At 41.4% G+C, this 22,066-nt stretch overlaps 1 protein-coding gene across 1 annotated transcript; it reads right to left on the bottom strand.

Moving 5' to 3' along the window:
* Positions 1-1,455: 1,455 nt before the first annotated feature.
* On the bottom strand, positions 1,456-21,111 carry TSN (translin). Its single transcript, XM_088473682.1, has 6 exons — positions 20,780-21,111; positions 20,181-20,274; positions 10,092-10,188; positions 9,613-9,728; positions 8,163-8,242; positions 1,456-2,655 (listed from the first exon to the last, which is right to left on the bottom strand). Exons 1-6 carry the CDS (start codon positions 20,843-20,845, stop codon positions 2,410-2,412), a joined length of 699 nt encoding a protein of 232 aa, XP_088329808.1. The 5' UTR covers positions 20,846-21,111; the 3' UTR covers positions 1,456-2,409.
* Positions 21,112-22,066: the final 955 nt, after the last annotated feature.

Here is a 22,066-nt window from a genome sequence, read left to right as displayed (position 1 = left end):
TTAAAAAGGTCTGGGTTTACATAGGGAAATACTCACAGATTTGCATAGTGTAATAGTCTCGAACTCACAAGTTCGCAGGCTATTACACTTGGCGAGTTGAGGGACAAACTCGGACCTTTAAATGTACTAGAGAGTTTGTCTCGCAGCAAAAACTCGCACCCCATTACATTTCGCCCAGGAGCTGCTTTTAAGTACACAGTGCAGTCTGGCTTGCGGTAATTGCTATAGCAGGATCAAGAGGATTTTGCAAATGTGGACAACCACCTTTAATTGACCTGAGGCTTGATAACATAATTTAAAATTTTTTGTTTGTTACCACACATGGTGGTTTTGAGCTCAAACTTTAAGTGCCACTAATATTAATTTTCCAAATACCGCTCAGAAATTGTCATTTTTTTTAAAAATGATTGAATTAGGTCAAGAACATTTAAAACTTATTCAACACAATTTTATATAAAAAAAAAAAAACCCACAAAACATTAACATCGATTTTTATTATATTGGTCATCAATATATCGGACTATCGATGATCACATCTTTGATTTCCCCAGTGGCTGCATCACTGGGGGTATACCTTGGGGCTGAGGGGGTGTTCATTTACCTTTCCCCTTGTGCCTCTCTGCATCCACTGGGTGGGGGGTCCTGCCATGCTGGCCGATCAGCAGTGATCGGCATCACGGCAAACACTTGGGGAGAGTGCAGGGATGCAGAGGGACAGAGACCGTGATGCGACCATGCCAAGAAAGTGGTTAAGTGTGAAGCCCGTCATGTTTTGCATGTCATTTTTAATAAAAATTGAGCCCAATTAAACTAAAAGCAACAGCTTGCAAAATCGATCACTGCGTAATATACCCCTAAGTGTACAGCCGTGGCCAAAAGTTTTGATGATGACACGAGTATTGGTTTTCACAAAGTTTGCTGCTTCAGTGTTTTTAGTCAGATGTTACTATGGTATACTGAAGTAAAATTACAAGCATTTCATAAGTGTCAAAGGCTTTTATTGACCATTACATTAAGTTTATGCAGAGAGTCAATAGTTGCAGTGGTGACCCTTCTTCTTCAAGACCTCTGCAATTCGCCCTGGCATGCTGTCAATCAACTTCTGGGCCACATACTGACTGATGGCCGCCCATTCTTGCCTAATCAAGGCTTGGAGTTTGTCAGGGCGAATTGCAGAGGTCTTGAAAAAGAAGGGTCAACACCGCAAATATTGACTCTCTGCATAAACTTAATGTAATGGTCAATAAAAGCCTTTGACACTTATGAAATGCTTGTAATTTGACTTACAGTATTACATAGTAACATCTGACTAAAAGCACTGAAGCAGCAAAACTTTGGGAAAACCAATACTTGTGTCACTCTCAAAACTTTTGGCCATGGCTGTATAAATAAAAAGATCAAAGACCGACTTTACCCACATACAGATGGAAAAAAAAAATTCACACACTGCACGGCTCTTGTAGTTTAAATCTATGGAAACCACATGGATACTGTAACGGCATCTTTGAGACATTATGTAGAAACACGAAAATACTTTATTAGAATGAGTGTGCTGAACTTCTAGATAAGACAATAAACTACAGCTCTGTAAATAAACCAATAGCAAGATCAAAAAAATAATCCAAATAATACACAGCAGAGATCAGGCATTTTAAAGAATTGATTTTTTTTTTTTTTCTTTTTAAGAAGATATTAAAAATATTTTAACATCTTGTGGGTGAGTGAATTACCAGGATGTCATGGTGTACAAAAGGAGGGAAGATACAGGCAGTCTGATAAAGTGCCACCATTATAACCTACAATGCACAACTGCAGCCTGCAGGAAGGAAGACCACACTGGAGTCTGTTTAGCAGCATAAAATGACAGCTCAGTCCCTGGAAAACACTCCTCAGGGTGCATTGCCAATACAGGACAAGGTTACCCCTTCAAATCCATATATGAGCACTCAAAAAAACAGGCCACATGTCCTTGTATGATAGTGCCTGGAAAGTAAGAATAAGGTGTCATACAGAACTGTAGCTTAAGGTGGAACACAAAAGAGACTATGATCACAAACACTGACTTTGCCTGTAAATCTGACTATGCATGGATTTTTTCAGAAATGTTCTGCGATTATAGCTGTGCCCCACTATTTCACCCCTATAAAGTGTGCAAGGTTGTCCAGACAAAGATCATGAGCAGAAAAAAAATGGTTCTTTAAAGACTTTCCACAACACAGAAAACATGGAAGATATAAAACGCAGACATGAGCTTTTGCTGCAAAAATGATATCAGAGTTGGTTCTAATATAATGGAAGAACAAATTTTTATCTGGACTCAAAACCACCCAGCAAATAAACAAATTACTTTTTAGGCTGCCACAAAATCTTCTCCAAGCCCCTCTGGGAGAAATGTATAAATAAGAGTTCTCAAGCAGTCTGGGACTTCTCGGTGGTTGGAGTCATCTGATCTTTGTTGAGTCCACGGATGGACAAATCGTACACCACCTCTTCGATCTTCTTAACGTCATATTTCAAGCCATCATAACGCTTCCTCAGAGAGTCATTTTTTAGATTGAGCAGCCTGAAGCCGAAATCTAGTTGGTTGATGAAGGAGGCAATTCGGAGAGGCCTGGTGTAATCCCCAGCTGTGACGCTATTCACTGCGAGTCTTGACTAGGGTAGAAGATGTAGAATGCACTAGTCACTCAAATTCTAGGAGACTAGTTATTATATACGCACACATTTTCTATATACAGAAATACATACATACATACATATATATACATACACACATATACACACACCCTGTTAATTATTGAATTGAGGAGTTTCAACCAGACCCGTTGCCATAGATGTATAAAATCAAGCATCTAGCCATACAGTGTCCATTTACAAACATTTGTGAAACTAAATGGGTCAATCGGAAGAGCTCAGTGACTTCAAGCGTGGTACTGTGATATGATGTCACCTTTGCAATAAGATGGTTTGTGACATTTCATCCCTGCTGGATATGCCACGGTCAACTGTAAGTGATATTATTATAAAGTGGAAGCATTTAGGAACAATAGCAACTCAGCCAAAAAGTGGAAGACCACGTAAAATCACAGAGCAAGGTCAACGACAGTGCTAAGGCGCATGGTGCGTAAAAGTCGCCAACACTCTGCTGGTTCCATAACTGAAGAGTTCTAAACTTCCACTGCCATAAATATAAGCACAAAAACTGTGCGGCGGTAGCTTAGTGGAATGGGTTTTCATGGCTGAGCAGCTGCATGCAAGCCTCATATTACCAAGTCCAATGCCAAGCGTCGTTGGGAGTGGTGTAAAACACACTGACACTGGACTGTGGAGCAGTGGAAATGTGTTTGGTGGAGTTACGAATCACGTTTCTCTGTCTGGCAGTCAGATAGGAGAGTCTGGGTTTGGCCGATACCGGGAGAATGTTACCTACCTGACAGCATTGTGCCAACTGTGAAGTTTGGTGGAGGAGGGATAATGGTATGAGGCTGTTTTTCAGGGTTTGGGCTAGGCCCCTTATCTCCAGTGAAGGTCAATCTTACTGCTTCACCATACCAAGACATTTTGGACAATACTATACTTCAAACAATGGCCCATATTCAATTTGGAGAGAAAAGCCGGAATCAGCGAAAAAGTGTCGCCGATTACGTCATTTCGCCAGGCAAAAAAGTATCGCCATATTCAATTTGAAAGACTTTCCGCCTAGGCGGAAAGTCAATGCAATGTAATAGGCGAAAAAGTTTTGCCTATGAATAGCAGGTGGAAAAAAGTGCAGAATTGGGGTTTTGGGGTGCAACGTTGCGGGAACCCCTGTGCAGCCTTCAGACAATCCCCCAAAGGTAAACTGCATCAATTTTAAAAAAAAAAAAACTTACCACCACAAAAAATCACCTTCAATTTGGGGGCGAAAAAATAAAATAAAAATTGGGGGGACAAAGTTAAAAACTAGCGAACTACACTCCAGGGGGGTCCCCAAGTATGCCACAGGTGTTTTTTTCATTGCAGATGCTTGCGGAAGGTGGATTTTTCACGATTTTTTTTATATTAACTTAAGCAACATTAAAATATGCTGACCCCCATTTTCAAGTACCCCAAATTTGCTGGGATAAGTTATTTTCTGCAATAAAAGAAAAAAAAAACTCCTGAATACTATTCTTCACCACTTATACACAAATGCTATTTAGCAGCTATTGAGCCTGTTTAAAAACACCAAATACCTTCAGCAAGCCAAATTGGGGGTAACCATAGCTAACCTCCATGTCAGAGCAATTTTTTAGGGGTGTCAGGCTGATTTCCCCAAATCTGACAGTACTTTTTGCTTGTTTCAGCTTCGCTGGGTCCCGTTTTTGCATACTTTCAAATTGAATACGGGGATACGCGGGCATGCGTGCGATACCTTTCCGCCTGCAAAACAAGCGAAGTAGGCAGAAAGTCCGGGAGGCGAAAAATTATCGCGGGTGCGACTCAAATTGAATACGGCTCTTTGTGGCAACAGTTTGGGAAGACCCTATTCCAGTGGTTCCCAAACTGTGTGCCTAGGCACCCTGGGGTGCCTCTGGACACTTGCAGGGGTGACTCAGGTTGGTTGTCCAGCACCAAGTCAAATTATTTATGGTCAATGTAATGTAAATATGTGGACAAACAGGAGCTCTAACTTGTCCACCACCATAAAACTGAGCCTAAGAATAACAGGTCAGCACAATTTCCTTCACTACAGTTTTTTCTGAATGTCTCAATAACAAACTTTTGGTTTAGGGGTGCCGTAAAAATAATGCTGATACTCTAGGGTGCCGTGATTTAAAAAAGTTTGGGAACCACTGCCCTATTCTATTCCAATATGACTGTGCCCCAGTGCACAAATCAAGGACTACAAAAACATGGTTTAAGAAGTTTGGTGTGGAAGAACTTGACTGGCCCGCACAGAGGAGCTCATTCAGACCCATTCGCAAGCGGCCACTCGCTCATTCGTGGCCGATGGTAAGTGACCATGCATGCTTCGTTCTGCGCGTACTACTCGGAGCGAACGAAAACCGCTCGCTCGCCCAGCAAAGGCAGCCCAGTATAATGAGTGACAGGAGAGGCCGTTTGTGGGTGGTAACAGGGGCAGGACACTAATAATGGGGGGGAGTGGAGGTGCGAATGCAGGCGTGCCTGAGTGTAGCAACGCAGTTTCAGAGGTGTGCATAATTATCAGCCAGCGTCATAGTACACGTCACCTGCCTGTTTTTTACACTGAAGTCTTCGCAGTACTTGTGGTAAGGTAAGGCAACCACAAGCACTGCGAGCCCTTCCAATGGTCCTCGGTGCACCAATGTTTTAATAAACTTCCTGGAGATGACGTGCGCTAGTGGGCGTCTATAGACAGAAAGTGATCACTCGCCAACACAAAGTGGGCGTGCTTATGCCTTTCCGAGCGAGCGCCTGCCATGCTGTCACTTCGCCGAATTTGCATACGCTGGGTGCGAGCGATCACATCTAGCGAGCGGCTCAGCTCCAGAGCCCTGACGTCAACCCCATCGAGCACCTTTGAGATGAACTGGAACAGAGATTGCAAGCCAGGCCTTCTCGTCCTACATCAGTGCCTGACCTCATAAATGCTCTACAGAATGAATGGGCACGAATTACCACAGAAACACTCCTAAATCTTGTGGAAAAGCCTGCCAAGATGAGCGGAAGCTGTTATAGCTGCAAAAGGGGGGCCAACTCCATATTAAAGCTTATGTATTTGAATACAATGTCATTACAGTCCCTGTTGGTGTACTGGTCAGGCACACACACACACACACACATTATATATATATATATATATATATATATATATATATATACACATACATACATACACACACACACACACACACACACACACACAACAGCTCACTATTTTTAATACACCACCCAAATCGCCGATTTTTCGAAAAGTAATGAACAAAAGAAGCTAGTTTGAGTTCTCAATCCCTTACATTTTCCCTCAGCGGCGATCACAGCAGTGCAAACACATGGCATTCTTTTAGCCAACTTCTCAATATTTTTAGCTCAGATTGCAGCCCACTTGTAGCAACTCCCGAAGGTTATTTTGGCTCGTTACTTGCACATCTCAAACACACCTGTCCAGGTGATCCCAAAGGAGTTCAAATTTATTGCAATCATAACTCTATTGTTCTGCACCTGTTGTTGCTGTTTTGACTTAACACTTTTTGCAAAGACTGGAAGTATGTTTTAAGGGGGGCATCCACTACACGATTTTAGCAGGCGATTGAACGATAAAGACGTCGTTATCGTTCAATCGTTTAAAAATCGTTTAGAGTCTATGATTCCATAGATTTTTACGAAGTCTGGGGATGATTCTGGTGTACCTCAGAATCATCCCCAGACCATAATGGAACCACTTCTATGCTTGACTATGGGCTGAATGCAATCGGGAAACATGTGCTCACCTGTCGCACGACAAACTAAGTTGTGCCTCTTGGACCCAAACTTCAATTCATCTGTGAAAAGAACCTTCTTCCCCTGACTAGTGGTTCAGCTCCTGTGCTCTTTTGGCCACAATAGCATCTTCTTTTTATTTACGTGCCTAAGCAATGGTTTTCGGGCTGCAATACATCCCTTCAATTAACCAGCTGCAAGGCAGCGTTTGACAATTGACGTGCTTTTTAAATGTTCACTCTAGGTCCGGCAGCAGGCAGGGGGCGTGGGCAAAAGGGGGCGTGTCTTTATGATGCGTCCCCCCTTTCGTCAGTCCTGGGGGCATGCCCGGCACTTACGGACATGCTGGGCAGCCGCCAAGCGCTGCGGTCACAGTGAATGGATTCAACGGCGGTGGCTGCTACGCCGCCGTTTTGACCACCCGCGGGACACTGTGATCCACGGGTGGAGACAGAGCCTGCAGGCTGTCTCAGCGGGGCACCTTTAGAAATAGGGTAGGGCGCAGCGCCCCGCTAAAACAGCCTAGCGGGAAACCTACTTTTCTTCCTCATTTCCATCAGAGCAGCACGGATCGAAGGAGCTGTTGGGAATTTATCCCAATTGGTCGTGGGTGTTGATTTGCACTGTTTACGTCGTATCTTGAGGGTACACTGCACCCACCAAGAGAAAACTATGGCAGATCGCTTTTCTATTGATAACTCCTTCCTGGGAGCCATTTACGAGACCACTTTCAATGTTTTCACAAGTGTTCACAGTATCACCGGAATTCTTCCACTGTGTGTGTTGACGAATCGGTTTCAAAACACTATGAGCACCTCGTGACATTGCGAGCGTAATTTGTTTATTTTCAGGGATCAGACATTATCCGGCTTTTAGCATACCTCCCAACTTCATTATCTCAGGCAGAGGGGCCTTATATCTATACATACATATACACACACATACAGTACATACGATGTAGTGGTTTGCATTACTGCCTCACATCACTGAGGTCATGAGTTCAATTCCTGGTCATGTTCTACAGTTAGTATGTTCTCCCCGTGTTTGCATGGTTTCCTCCCAGACTACATAAACGTACTGGTAGATTAATTGGCTTCTAACAAAAAACGAATCCAAGTTTGTGTCCCCATGTGATAGGGAACATAGATTGTAAGCTCAACTGCGATAGAGTGTGAATGACTGAAATATTACCTGTAAAGTGCTGTAGAATATGTGTGCGCTATATATATATATATATATATATATATATATATATTTATATATATATATATATCTGTTAATCAATAAATATTAAATTGCTATAGGGGTGGCCCTATGTCAGCCCACCTCCTGTTCTACTCATCACAGACCCCAGGAGAGTAGACCCTGTAACTCAGGTAAAGAAACTTTATAGACAATCTGCTATAAAAAGTTTTTTTCCCATTTATTTTAAACACCAATATACCCCATCCCCAACAATTGGCAATTACAATACACACAAATCACCACTTCAAACCAAAGTCTCCAACATTCACAATAAAAATAATATATGTCTGCATCGAATGTCACCCAGACACATTTTGATTTTCTTACAATTCAAGTGAAAATGAAAAGATCTTAATATCTGGTTGGAATGTGCAATTGCATGGCTCCCATTTATGTTATGATCTTAACGCGACATTTGTGGATTTTTCTATTCATATAGCCATTACAAATATTGCATTCATATTGGTCAGAACCAGAGGCAAAAAAATACATACCAGTTCATTGGCCAGATTCAGTACCCCAGACAGATAATCCTCTATGTCCAAGTGAAACCCCTTCTCTCGCTCACATTCAACTATAACAAAAAGACAGAGGGGATTTCTCAGTAACATGATTGTGCAGGGAACTTGATGTTCTGTGCTTCACAGATTATAATTCTCATAACGGTTCTGGTTACTCAGGAAAAGAAAATCATGTGGAAGTTGGAGACTAGAGTCTAACATATTTAGGTAAAAGGCACATACGTATCATAAGTTACTGACTTGAATCAATAAAATCCTTTTGCAGCAGTAATCTATACAGATGCTATCTTCACATACTGCCCCTATAGCATGCATACTGGCATTTATTAATGATGTATGCATGATTATTTACGCTCGGGACAGCTCTTCCCGACAAGAGCTAACCCTTGCAAAGTTATAACTTCCAGGTTTACTATCCAGGAATCCTATTGCGCTTGTGCAGCCGTCGGCCAGGGCAGGCCCCGGAGGGGAGAGGAGCGGGATACTTTGGGATTCACAGATATTTTCCCTAGAATGATACAGGAAGAACGAGGATACGAGGGGCTGCGAGATCCTTTGATAAGACTACGGACATTCTTGTTTGGTCGCTGTACGTTCCATGCAGTGATTTACACTGGAGAATCTGTCCAGTGTTTGAATTGATTTGTAAGGATTTGAAATTCAGACAAATTTTAGAAACAGATAATGTGATGTCCCCCCCTCAATTACAACTATATGACCCTGCAGCATTAGTTGGCATTTCATTTCAATTATAAAGCCGCGTATGCACTACGGACAGTTTGAACAACGATATCGTCGTCCGCAATATCGTCCAGGGGATATGCTGGGGATAACATCTTTCATCACCCGTACTTGCAGGGCAACCTGACAATATCGTCAGCTTCTGCAGGTACGGGCGATGAGGGAGTGTGCCAGCACTAAATGATATCGTGGGAAACATTAGACGATCTCGCTCATGGAGCATATCGTGTAGTGGATACCCGCCTTAAGGCAACAGCAGACATCTGACAGAATGAATTTAAAAGATGGATTCAATCTGCATTAAAACAAGTACAGATAAGAGAATTTCAGTGCTAAAGAGACTTTTCTACACATATACTGCACAGCACAGTGGGATAGGACTAAATCACATGTGAATTGTATAGAAGACCATTTCAGATTTTAGGGTTACTGACCTGCGCATCCCTGAAACATAAACCATATGTGATCCTGTACACTCCATGTATCTTATGAACCTGGATATTTCCTGGCTGCTATTACAGTAGCAATTAGGGTCAGGTACATGATGCAAGACCATTGGCCCACTGGTATAACCCACCTTTCCAGGGGAGACAGTAACTGCCAGAACGCATTCTAAAACAACTCGCCATTAATCTGAACCTTCAATCATCTCTCTAGAAAAAAATTCACTCTGACTACTTACTTCCAAAAAGCTCTGCGACCGCCTCGCGGGTTACCAGCTCTTCTTTCTCCAGGTAGATGAGGAACGCGGCCAGGAACACCAGACGTTGCAACACAAACCTCCACTGATCGTGAAACCTGTGAGAAAAGGAGTGGTGTTACTTCATGGAAATCTATAGACTGCAAAGTGACAGACACGTGAAACAGTGTGAGAGCAACAATGGAGCTCCGAAAATACAAAACAACATAAAATCCCTGTGAACAGATTGCTAGGTAGGCATTATGTTTAACAACATTCTTACTACTAGGCCAGGCCTACAAATAGACGTGTTGTAAAAACATATTAATAAGGTTGAGAAGAATATGTCTATTTGAAGAGATAAGGAGATTTTGGTTTCAACTATTTTACTAGACGTGACATGCAACTAACGTGTGTCTCATATTTCCTATTGCCAGTTATTGTACAACCTAGAATGAGAACAAACAACATCTCTATCCCACCTGTAGTATTGCTCAGAAGGAAATTTTGTCACCAATGTGGCAAGCTGGGTGCAGACTGTGGTGAAGTGTTCACGAGCTTTTAAACATTTTGCAGGTACTGAAAAAGTAAATTGAAAACATGAGCCAGTTAAACATTTGGAAAACACAGAAAGCAGACAGAATCCGAATGCCCCCAGATGTCCAACAGATGCTCAATAGAGGATTTACTACTCAGTAATATTCCATTCATTACCATTATTGTTGGAGCAGGATCATTTTTTGTACAGTGAAACTGAGTCAGTCTGATATAAAACTAAATTGCACTTAAGAGGGTGGTTGTTGGTTACATTGCACTTCAATGCTGCCAACCAACTGACAATAACTAACAATGAAATTATTATTCTGAAAATTACCAACATTGGACATAAGAACACCAAAATCCAATGTAGGATGTATACCAAATGTACCTCTATCCCTGGCACTTGAAAAAAGGATATAGATAGATGGGAGATATAGAAAACAAATGAAGTTGAAGTTGAATATATTATCTATAATATATATATATATATATATATATATATATATATATATATATATATATATATATATATATACATATATACACACACACATATATATACAAGAATAACTTACTTATACATAACATCAGTGTGGAGGCTTTATGACATGAGTGCTATTATTAGGGGTGACCCCAAAAACTTAAACTGTATAAGGTGGCGGTTTATCATGCATTTACCACTGTCCTCATTGTGCATTAACTCTTTCTATTGGAAGATTATTCTAATTACTTTATTATGATATTGTTAAATTTTTTGTTGAAATTATTATTCTGAAAATTACCAACATTGGACATAAGAACACCAAAATCCAATGTAGGATGTATACCAAATGTACCTCTATCCCTGGCACTTGAAAAAAGGATATAGATAGATGGGAGATATAGAAAACAAATGAAGTTGAGCAATGAGCGACAACAGTGCCTATATTATATATATATGTATATATATATATAGATAGATATATATAGAACAACAGCGCTACACCAAGAATTATCTGTTTTTAAGTCCTTTAAAATGAATTCTTCCAAAAATACACTCCCCGTGTGACAGGTGGCCGCCAATTTTCTCCTGAGAGACTGTTGTTGTATCGTCTCAAATAGTAGTAGAGTATCTAAAAAGGGAGGTGAGAAAAGGCGCTCTCTGGTGTAGTATTTTAGAAATATTTGAATTTTCAAGATAAGTATTTCAAGTACCTTCATCAATTAAAAAACAGGCACATCAGGGGTCTTAGTGTGGAGCCAGCATGTACTCGTTCTCAAAAAGAATCCCAGAATCGACAGATAACTTTATCAAGTGTGCCTTCGGAATTCTGAAACAATCACTTTGGTTCCGCTCCTCCCCGTACATTCAATTGTGGAACCTCCTCACACCTCCTCTCGCCCTGCCGCTGCTGCATATAGTATATTTACACGTCAAAAAGTTTAGCATAATATATATTATATATATATATATGCTAAACTTTTTGACGTGTAATTCTTAGTATAGTGCAAAACAATCAATATAAAGTGTCTGGTGCATATGTGAACTTGGTACAAGGTAAAAGACATCCCCTTGATGAAGTCTGATTACTGACGAAACGCGTTGGGGTTTGCACTACTCTTGCCTCCATGAATTGTGTCTGATCACCCTATTAATATAAGCATATGATCCACCTTTCTCTTGTTTTATGAAGTGCTATTTTTTATCTATATATTTCTTCTTGTTTTTATGTATACGTGCTTTTATGGCTCAAGGCATTTGTGTCACAATTTATTTTAAATACCTTGTCTGTTTTTTCATATATGTATATTAAATGAATTTTTTTATATATTTAACATATTTTCTTGCACTGTTACTATTTATTATACTAAAGCACTTATATAATTGTTGAATACACCCTATAGGGCACTAAGTCATTACTAAGTTTTCACCTTGTACCAAGTTCACATATGCACCAGACACGTTATATTGATAGTATAGTGCAAAACAAAAGATTTACAAGTCAAAAAAAAGATTATATATATATATATATATATATATATAGGCACTGTTGTCGCTCATTGCTCAACATCATTTGTTTTATGTCTTTTAATGCGGTAATTAGCCATTACCAATTTATTGTTGATCGAGACACTTATACCGAATAAGAAAGTGCAACACACTGATCTTTAAGGTATAAAGAAATATAGGGAGAGGGATTATAATTATATATATATTATATATACATATATATATACATATACACACACACACACACACCACATACAAGAACCGGCACTCTGCTAGTGTAACAGACGAGTGTATTAAACAGTCAACGTTTCGGGGCCTTTCACCCCTTCATCAGGACATAAAACAGTGACAAACACTGTGACAATAAATACTACTACTAATCAGGACTTACCCGTCCTCCCGCGGGTCACCGGCGTCCAGCACCTGCCGCGCCTCCACTTCCGGGAGTGACATCTAGCCGGATGTGATGTCACACGAAATGGACCCGGGGAGCAAGGGTTCCCTGGTGTCAGCGTCTACAGAGAAACGGATGTACACATCATCCGTTCATGCAGCGCTGCTGCAACTGTCAAACAAACGGAAAAAGAAGATTTATAAACATAAGTAAACCAAATCAGTGCATAATACACAACATTTGTGAAAACTTCCATATGAAAAAATAACTGTGAAAAGTCACGCTGACACCAATATGCTCACAACACTAATAATGAATAATTAATAAAATAATTAATTCAATGCAAAACTACTAGATGTGTTCAACCAGGATTTTTGTGTATACAAGCAAACAATGCTCTAAACGGTGACATTATATTATCATAAATACCATAAATATTTAAATATTAAATATATAAAAATAAAAAATTAAATATATCTTACACACATAATATAAAAGACTCGCAGTGCAGACTGTTCAATACACCATGTCTACAAGTGAAATAGCCAAACGTATATGTGTTACTCACAAACTATATAATCAAAATTAAATAAATTAATAATAAGAAACAAAAGAAAAAGAACATTTTGATTCTTACACTGATGACTTTAAATCCTTCCATGAATGTCATAAATCCTTCCATGAATGTCATAAATCCTCACTAATATATTCACTGTCTGTGTATAAGTTCTATTTAAATATAATAAAATGATGCAGTGGCAGCCACAATCCATCAGTCCTTGAGAAGAACTCCAAAATTATGAAATGTATCTCAATATACCAAAAACTCAATGGAAACCCAAAAATGACTCACAAAATCGTATCAACATATACTACAGGAAGCAACTAAGGCTCAAGAATTCATTGAGACCTCTAGGGCTCACTGTGTCCAAGCGAAAAATCCAATTGCTTTCTAATTGCAATAATTTCTTCGACCTATCTCCCCTCCGCAAAGACGGGGGTACCTGATCGATGATCCGATATCTTAACATGGCCATACTATGTCTAGCTTCCGCAAAGTGTCTGGCCACAGCCTGTTCGCTGGACCCAGACACAACGCGGCTCGGATGGCAGCCCTGTGCTGTGCCATCCTCTCTTTAAATTGCCTGTCTGTCTTGCCCACATGGGCAAGACAGCAGGTATACCACAAACATAGATGTGCACGTCAGAGGAAATTTGATAGTGAATATTCTGCCTGAATATGGATGCGAAAATGTACTCCCAGTGACCATGTACGTACATGTAGCACACCCAATGCACCTGTAACATCCACCCTTTTTACGCACACCAGAATTTTTATGCCAATCAGTGATACCCGTGTGGACTACCAGATCCTTAATATTAGCACCCCTTACAAAGCTTGGCATGATTTTAACATCCTTCAAGCACTGTAAATCTGGATCTGTGGTGACTAAGGGCCATAATTCTTTAGCTTTTTTACTAGTAAAGACGCTTCTATTATTATATTTGTTGACTCAGGGTAACACTTTCTGGTTTTTCTCTTGATTTTCTCTGGTCTGTAATAACACTGTCCGATCAATATTTTTAGCTTTACCCATCGCTTTTAGTAATAAATTCTTGGGGTAACCCCTAGTCAAAAATTTATTGAACATCAACTCTAATTGCCTGTCTCGTTCATGTATATTACTGGTAATTCTACAAACTCGCACAAATTGTGAGTACGGAAGGCTGGCAATAGTAGGCCTGGGGTGAAAGCTATCATATTTCAAAAGGGTGTTGCGATCTGTTGGTTTGGAATATAATCTGGTATGTAATGTACCTGTCTCTATTGAGATGTTCACATCCAAAAAATTGATATCCATTTGACTAGTAACCATAGTGAGTTTAGCTGGACATTCAGAGGCGTTATGCTCATCTATTAAAGCAACCAAGTCTTGAGATGAACCATGCCAAAATACCAAGATATCATCTATGTATCGATAATATTTATAAACCCTGCTGCTCACTCTTATGTCAGAAAAAAACAGATCCTGCTCAATTTCATGCATATAGGTGTTAGCATATGACGGAGCTACACATGATCCCATAGCGCAGCCCGTAACTTGAACAAAGAATTTACCATCATAAATAAAAAAATTGTGCAGCAAGGTGAACTCTAATAATTCGATAAACAGATCAATATCTGGACCTATGTACTTGGGATTGCCTGTGATAAGACGTCTAACAGCACCCAGCCCTCTAACATGAGGAATACATGTGTAGAAGCTGGCAACATCAATACTGGCTAGTGTTAAATCACTAGGCAAATCCTCTATCTCCATTAGGGAACGTATTAAAGTGGATGTATCTTTAAGATGCGTTAATGTCTCCTGTATACAGGGTTGCAGGAACGCATCAAGGTACAAAGCGATGGGTTCACACAGAGACCCCCTGGCAGAGATGATAGGCCTACCAGGGGGCCTCTGGGTGTTCTTGTGAATTTTGGGAATTATATACAAAATGGGCACTACCGGATGTTTTTTAAAAAGTGCCCCTTTGATCTCATTATCAATCATACCTCCACAAACCGCTCTATCCAAAATGCATTCCAATTTATTCTGAAAAACTGCAGTAGGATCTGATTGCAACTGTGTGTATGTCTGAACATCAGATAATAAACGTTCACATTCTGATTTATACATATCTAAATCCAACACCACAATAGACCCTCCCTTATCGGCCCCTCTGATAATAATGTCTCTACGTAGACTCAAATCCTTGAGGGCCATGCGTTCTTCTCTAGGGAGATTATGGTGTTTGAAAGGAACACACTCCATGCCTGCTGTTTCCAACAATCTGAAAAACGTCTTAATCGACGGATTCGTCGATTGAGGATCAAATATAGATGCTGGTCCAACTTTTTTAACTTGCTGTGGTATAGTGAAATCCATTACTGTACTCATTTTGTTATATTTATTTTTACCATAATGTTCCTTTAAACGTAATTTGCGCTGTAACTTATAAGTGTCAAGTTTCCATTGGAACTCATCAAACCTCTGAGTAGGTACAAAGCTTAACCCTCTACTTAATACCTTTTCTTCATGAACAGTAAGAGGGGTTTTTGAAAGGTTGAAAATCAAACTTTGGAGTCCCAAACACCATAATCAAACACCATAATCTCCCTAGAGAAGAACGCATGGCCCTCAAGGCCACTGGTCACTGGGAGTAAATTTTCGCATCCATATTCAGGCAGAATATTCACTATCAAATATCCTCTGACGTGCACATCTATGTTTGTGGTATACCTGCTGTCTTGCCCATGTGGGTTACACTACGTGGGCAAGACAGACAGGCAATTTAAAGAGAGGATGGCACAGCACAGGGCTGCCATCTGAGCCGCGTTGGTGTATGGGTCCAGCGAACAGGCTGTGGCCAGACACTTTGCGGAAGCTAGACATAGTATGGCCATGTTAAGATATCGGATCATCGATCAGGTACCCCCGTCTTTGCGGAGGGGAGATAGGTCGAAGAAATTATTGCAATTAGAAAGCAATTGGATTTTTCGCTTGGACACAGTGAGCCCTAGAGGTCTCAATGAATTCTTGAGCCTTAGTTGCTTCCTGTAGTATATGTTGATACGATTTTGTGAGTCATTTTTGGGTTTCCATTGAGTTTTTGGTATATTGAGATACATTTCATAATTTTGGAGTTCTTCTCAAGGACTGATGGATTGTGGCTGCCACTGCATCATTTTATTATATTTATATTTAAATAGAACTTATACACAGACAGTGAATATATTAGTGAGGATTTATGACATTCATGGAAGGATTTAAAGTCATCAGTGTAAGAATCAAAATGTTCTTTTTCTTTTGTTTCTTTCTCATAGCTTTACTATTATTATTATTAATTTATTTAATTTTGATTATATAGTTTGTGAGTAACACATATACGTTTGGCTATTTCACTTGTAGACATGGTGTATTGAGCAGTCTGCACTGCGAGTCTTTTATATTATGTGTGTAAGATATATTTAATTTTTATATATATAATATTTAAATATTTATGGTATTTATGATAATATAATGTCACCGTTTAGAGCATTGTTTGCTTGTATACACAAAAATCCTGGTTGAACACATCTAGTAGTTTTGTATTGAATTAATTATTTATTTTATTAAATTATTCATTATTAGTGTTGTGAGCATATTGGTGTCAGCATGACTTTTCACAGTTATTTTTTCATATGTGAGTTTTCACAAATGTTATGTATTATGCACTGATTTGGTTTACTTATGTTTATAAATCTTCTTTTTCCGTTTGTTTGACAGTTGCAGCAGCGCTGCATGAACGGATGATGTGTACAAAGGGGGCGTGGTCATCGGAAAAGGGGGCATGTCTATAAGACACGTCCCCTTTTCGTCACTCTTGGGGGCGTGCCCGGCACTTACGGACACGCCGGGCAGCCCCCAAGCCCTGCAGACAGGGAGAAAAGATGCCGGGCGCATGCGCCCGGCATCTATTCTCCGGCGGTGACAGGGTCACCGCATGTTTCTCCACCCGCGGGACACTGCGTCCCGTGGGTGAGAACGGCTCCCGCAGGCTGTGAGGGCAGGGCGCTTTTTGCCCTCCTCCTGGAGGGCAGGGTGCTTTTTGCCCTCCAGAAGGAGGGCAGGGCGCCGCGCCCCGCTAAAACAGCCTAGCGGGAACGCTAATATTAGTAAGCTCAGATCTGCTGTAGGTCTAAAACAGCTGATTGCTTGTCCAGCTGAAATATCACTAGACTGGAATAAAGATGAGGCTTTAGACCGTGCTGAAATGCGTAGAAAGCCGGTGTATTAATAAATAAGAAGTGCCTTCTTATCAGTGATAGTAGTTTGAGTAAAGACAGATTGCTCTGTAGGTGTAAAACCCAGGTTAGATGTGTACTATCTGGTCAATCCATAATAGGAAAATAGTACCCTAAAGCAGCAGGGAAACTAAATTCCCGGTTTTCACTGCACTGTGTAGATGTCTCTGTACGTGCCGATTTGCTGTTTGCACTATTAGAGCTATGGTGGTGAACACCAGTAACCACTATAAAAATAGATGATAGCTGGTGGTATCTGCAAGTGATAGAGCTGCACCGATCAAATGTTTTGCCAGGATACCAAAGAAATTTGACGTATAGTCCATCAAGTAACGTGTGGCTTTTAGATTGTTATTGGGACTGTGGGCCTGATTCAGAGATGGAGGCAAAGGCGATTACACAAGCAATTGAGTGATTAGCAATCAGAGAAACGCAGGCATGCCTGTCCTTTTGAACTCCATTACCTGGGTGTGCATAAATTAGCCACTGCGAGGGCATACGCAACTCTGCGTGTCTAAAGAGCCCCAAAGGCTACGGCAGGTCAGACAGCCGATGTGTGGCGATGTTGCCGATATTTACGGAGGTATGCGTCGTCGCACACAGGTAAGTAGGCAGCAGTGGGCGTCTTTATGCTTGGGTGATCTTTGCTAACATTAGCATATTTTCGCAGCTGCGTTGCATAGGAATCGCAGCTGTGATCGCATTAGCGTCTGTCTCTGAATCAGGCCCTGTGTCGCCAGCGTCAGGGCTGCAGAGACAGACAAAACTATGTGGCTTCACCGTATTGGTGCAACAATTTTGCCAGTGTCTGGTCCACAACAGAAGCGGCTACCAGTCCTTGCCGTAGATCTAGCTGTACTATATTGTATAGCTGAACTAGTGGACAGCTAACATGCGTCTCAATAAGTAAATAGGAGCAGCTTTTCCTGGTGCAGGATGCGGTTGTGGATGGCTCTGATGTGCGTCAGTCTCTTCAGAATAAGGTGCACTGTGATTCAAATGAGCATGGTTTGCAAAAAGTGATCAAACAGATCATTTTGTATAAACGAAAACAAATAAAAAGTTCAGTTGGGTTAAATAAATCTACAATAATGCAGTATGAAACACTCTCCAGGTCAAAGCATTTTGTTCTTTCTAAGAACTTTATCAAGACACTTTCATGCTTGCCCAAGGAAAGTGGTGGAGTATTTCTCTTTATTTTGCTAACATATAGCGGCAGTCACCACAACACTATTATATTGATCTACAGTTGTTTTAACCCCTTTGGTGCGGATGATGAGTGGGACTCGTCATCTGCATCTAGGGGTCCTGCTGGCACACATACAAAAAAAAAAAATTACCTTCCACACAGGTTCGGTATACCGGTGGGAAGTGCTGCTCCTAGCCAGGGAGCCAAGGTTCCAGACACCGTAGTTGGTTTTGTAAAAAATATAAAATGGAATGGAAAGTATGGGGGGGGGGGGAGACACAAGTCCCTCTATCTCCCCAACCCTAATATGTATAAAGATGGGGGACCCCTCGACTTTATGAGAGTAGTCCCGTCTTTCAAAATAGGTGACCCCAAAATAAAGTTACTGCATGGTGATCAGTGTGATCAGCAGTGTTCTCCCCAGGCTGTTTTTGGCGGGTGCACCACCCGGCTAGAGACCGCCTACCATCCGGCACTTTGGGAGCCTGCAAGTGGGGACAGTATCTGGGAGCTGTATAAAAAGGACCAGATTCTACAAACTGCAGCTTTTTCATAATCAGATGACTGGGCCCCTAACAAGAAGAGGAAATTTAATATATAAAATATTATTTCAAGTTTAAATCATAATGTCAGGGTTTAAAACATTTTTTTTTTTTTTGCGAAGGCCCCCACCCGGCTACTTCTTGATGCCACCTGGCTGGAAAAAATTTTTTGGGAGAGCACTGGATCAGCAGGCATTAACTGTACACTACAGAAAATACATTGGAGTCCAGAGATGGGGAACATCTCCCCCCGACCTGGCATCCAACAAATCCCCCATGTCTGAAAGAGGGGTGGCCCCTTCATTCAAATGATGTGACCCCCCAACTACTTATTGTCTGGTGACCACCGCACAATGTCACCCTGTGCTACGGAAATCATAAATTTTCCTTATATGAATAAAAGTGCTTTAATGAAGTAGATAGACTAGTTGTTAAAATGGCAGGCCTTATTGGACAACCATATTCTTCCTACACATAAAAAGCGTTTAAATCGTGACAAAAAAAAAGGGGGAATTTTCATTTCACATACAGCTTTTATTTGTCAAAACCGACACAATCCTATTTTTTACTATTTTGGAAAGGTGGATTATTGTCTAAACAAGAACCACACAGAATTTCTTTGTGGTGTTTAACAGATGAAAGGAAAAAAAACAATTTGTATTTGGTTCCCTTACCTGAAGTTTCAATGAAAAAACTAAATTTTTTTACCGTTTGGGATACATTTTTTTAAGTGTTAAAATAAGTAAAAAGACTAATTGCATTTTCTGAAAATACGTAGTCTACTGAAAAATAAAAAAAAACTAAGAATAATTTGTGATGGTACCACATAAAAACAATCAGTGATATTAATGGTGAAACGACACGAGTGCTAATATCGGAAAATGACTTCAGCACTAGGGTGCAAAAACCCTCAGCAGCAAAAGGGTTAAGCCTGGTTGTTGTTGATATATTCTGCTATACACTTTGCATTGTATGGCACATAATATTGTTTTATTTACATCTGCCTTTCACAGGTGTAAAGTGATGTTTACAGCAGTCAATCACATACATGTACTTGAGTAATGTAGTATACACAAGGATGCACTGACTGTTATTGAAGCCGGCCTCTTGATGGACGCCTTGCAGGAGAATGAGGATTTCTCGAGCAGTTTGCTCCAAGGACTGAACCACTTTCCTGATTTCCTAAACACAAAAACAGGAGAATTTGCTAATAATTACATCTCATTGTGCTGTGATCGGAGAACCTAGAAATAGAAGCAGGGAATAGGATACAGCACCTTTCCCTCCCTTACTTACTTTAAAGATGCAATGAAGACCCATACCAGTAACATGAGAACCTCTGACTGAGGGTACTGCACCTCTAACCTCACGGAGAGACACAGGACACCCTAATCACTGAGGCACAGGACACTCCAATGTCCTGCTCAATCCCTCTCCCAGATCCCTCCATGGTAACCCCAAATGTCCCTGGATCCCGGTGAACTATATTCCTTGTGTCCCTGGTTTTTCCAGTGCCCCCTATCTCCCCTGCACCCCCTCTCTCCCCTGCCCCCTTTCTATCGCTCTACCCGGTCATCCCTCTCTGGTATCCCCCGCTTTCCCACCTATCTTCCCAACCCCTCAGTGTCACATCCATCTCTCTCACCTGTCCTGTCCCCCCCACCCCAACCAGTGTGTCCCTTCCCACCTCTCTGACTTCCTGGTCGGCGCTGAGTCCGTTCTGCAGCTCCACGAACATCTCGATTACAGACATGTTGCGGCTCCTTCACAACACGATAACGTCACACTCGGGGCGGCCTCAGAGTATCCGCGCGATGTGATTGGTGAGAATGACGGAGAAGTGCGCTGCTTTCCGTCTGACACGTGACGTCATTACCCGGCGCCGGAAAAAGCGGATCATCATAATAAGGATTCGTTCTTAGGTTGTTGTTATTAAGGGATGGTTATGGGGCAGATCGATTCACTACACTGAGTTGAGCCACATGGCTCAACTCACTGAAGTGTCTCGAGACACTCTTTAGATAGTGCAGCGCTGTGTAGCCAGCAGGGGAGTCAGCGACTCAAGAGTGAATCGCTGACAGCTCCGCAGCCATGCACTACAGCTCAGTCAGTGAACTCAGCGAGCCCTGGCAGTAGCTGCACGACTCAGAGTGAGTCACTGACAGCTCCGCCCCCTACACTGCTGATCTGACACAGTGGAGAAGTATAATCAGGTCGGATCAGCAGTGTAGGGGGTGGAGCTGGCACTGACAGAGGCTAGGGGAGGTGGGTGTCCCGATACACCAAACACTGAGTGACTTGAATCATTCACTCATCTGAATGATTCGAGTCAGTGTGTTGAGAGACTCACTCACTAGCCATCTCTAGTTGTTATTTTTAATGTACGATATGGTACAGTAATTTACTCTGTGCTGTTATTGTGGGGGTGACAGTAATCTTGTGCTGTCAGAATTATGGGGTAATTATCTTCAGTTGGGCCCATCACTGCACGGCTACCAGAGGAGACTAATCACAGCCAGTGGCTTAACTAGGGTATTTGGAGCCCAGGGCAAATTTGAAAAGGGAGCCCCCACCCTCCCACAACAGTCCGATATGTGCGCATGCGGGAAAAAATGGGCGTGGTCACTAAAAGGGGGCGTGTTAGCATGACACACCCCTTTATTTTCACGCTGAACATTCCTATCCATATGCACCTTAACCCCAGTAGTACCCCTTATACAGTACCCCCAGTATGCAGTTGTGGTCCCCCTTATACAGCCCCCAATTAGTTCCCCTTACTCAGTACCCCAGTAGTGGTGCCCTATGTAGTGTTCCCCCATATCCAGTGCCCCCAGTAGCAGTCCCCACAATGCAGTGCACCCAGTAGTGGTATCCCCTTATGCAGTGCCCTTTATATAGTGCCCCCAGTAGTAGTCCCCCCCCTATGCAGTGCCCTTTATATAGTGCCCCCAGCAGTAGTCCCCCCCCCATGCAG

Source organism: Taudactylus pleione, unplaced genomic scaffold (genome assembly GCF_031769625.1).
Source record: "Taudactylus pleione unplaced genomic scaffold, aTauple2 ptg000138l, whole genome shotgun sequence".
In the NCBI taxonomy this organism is placed as follows: Eukaryota; Metazoa; Chordata; class Amphibia; order Anura; family Myobatrachidae; genus Taudactylus; species Taudactylus pleione.
The sequence above is the reverse complement of the archived record's forward strand: the minus strand, read 5'-3'. Positions and strand labels throughout refer to the sequence as shown.

Coding starts and splice junctions, on each gene's coding strand:
- TSN (XM_088473682.1), bottom strand. CDS start 20,845: ATGTCTGTAATCGAGATGTTCGTGGAGCTGCAGAACGGACTCAGCGCC. Junction 20,275..20,779: donor CCGACCAGGAAGTCAGAGAG/GTGGGAAGGGAC, acceptor TTTTGTGTTTAG/GAAATCAGGAAAGTGGTTCA. Junction 10,189..20,180: donor AGAGGCCGGCTTCAATAACA/GTCAGTGCATCC, acceptor TTACTTTTTCAG/TACCTGCAAAATGTTTAAAA.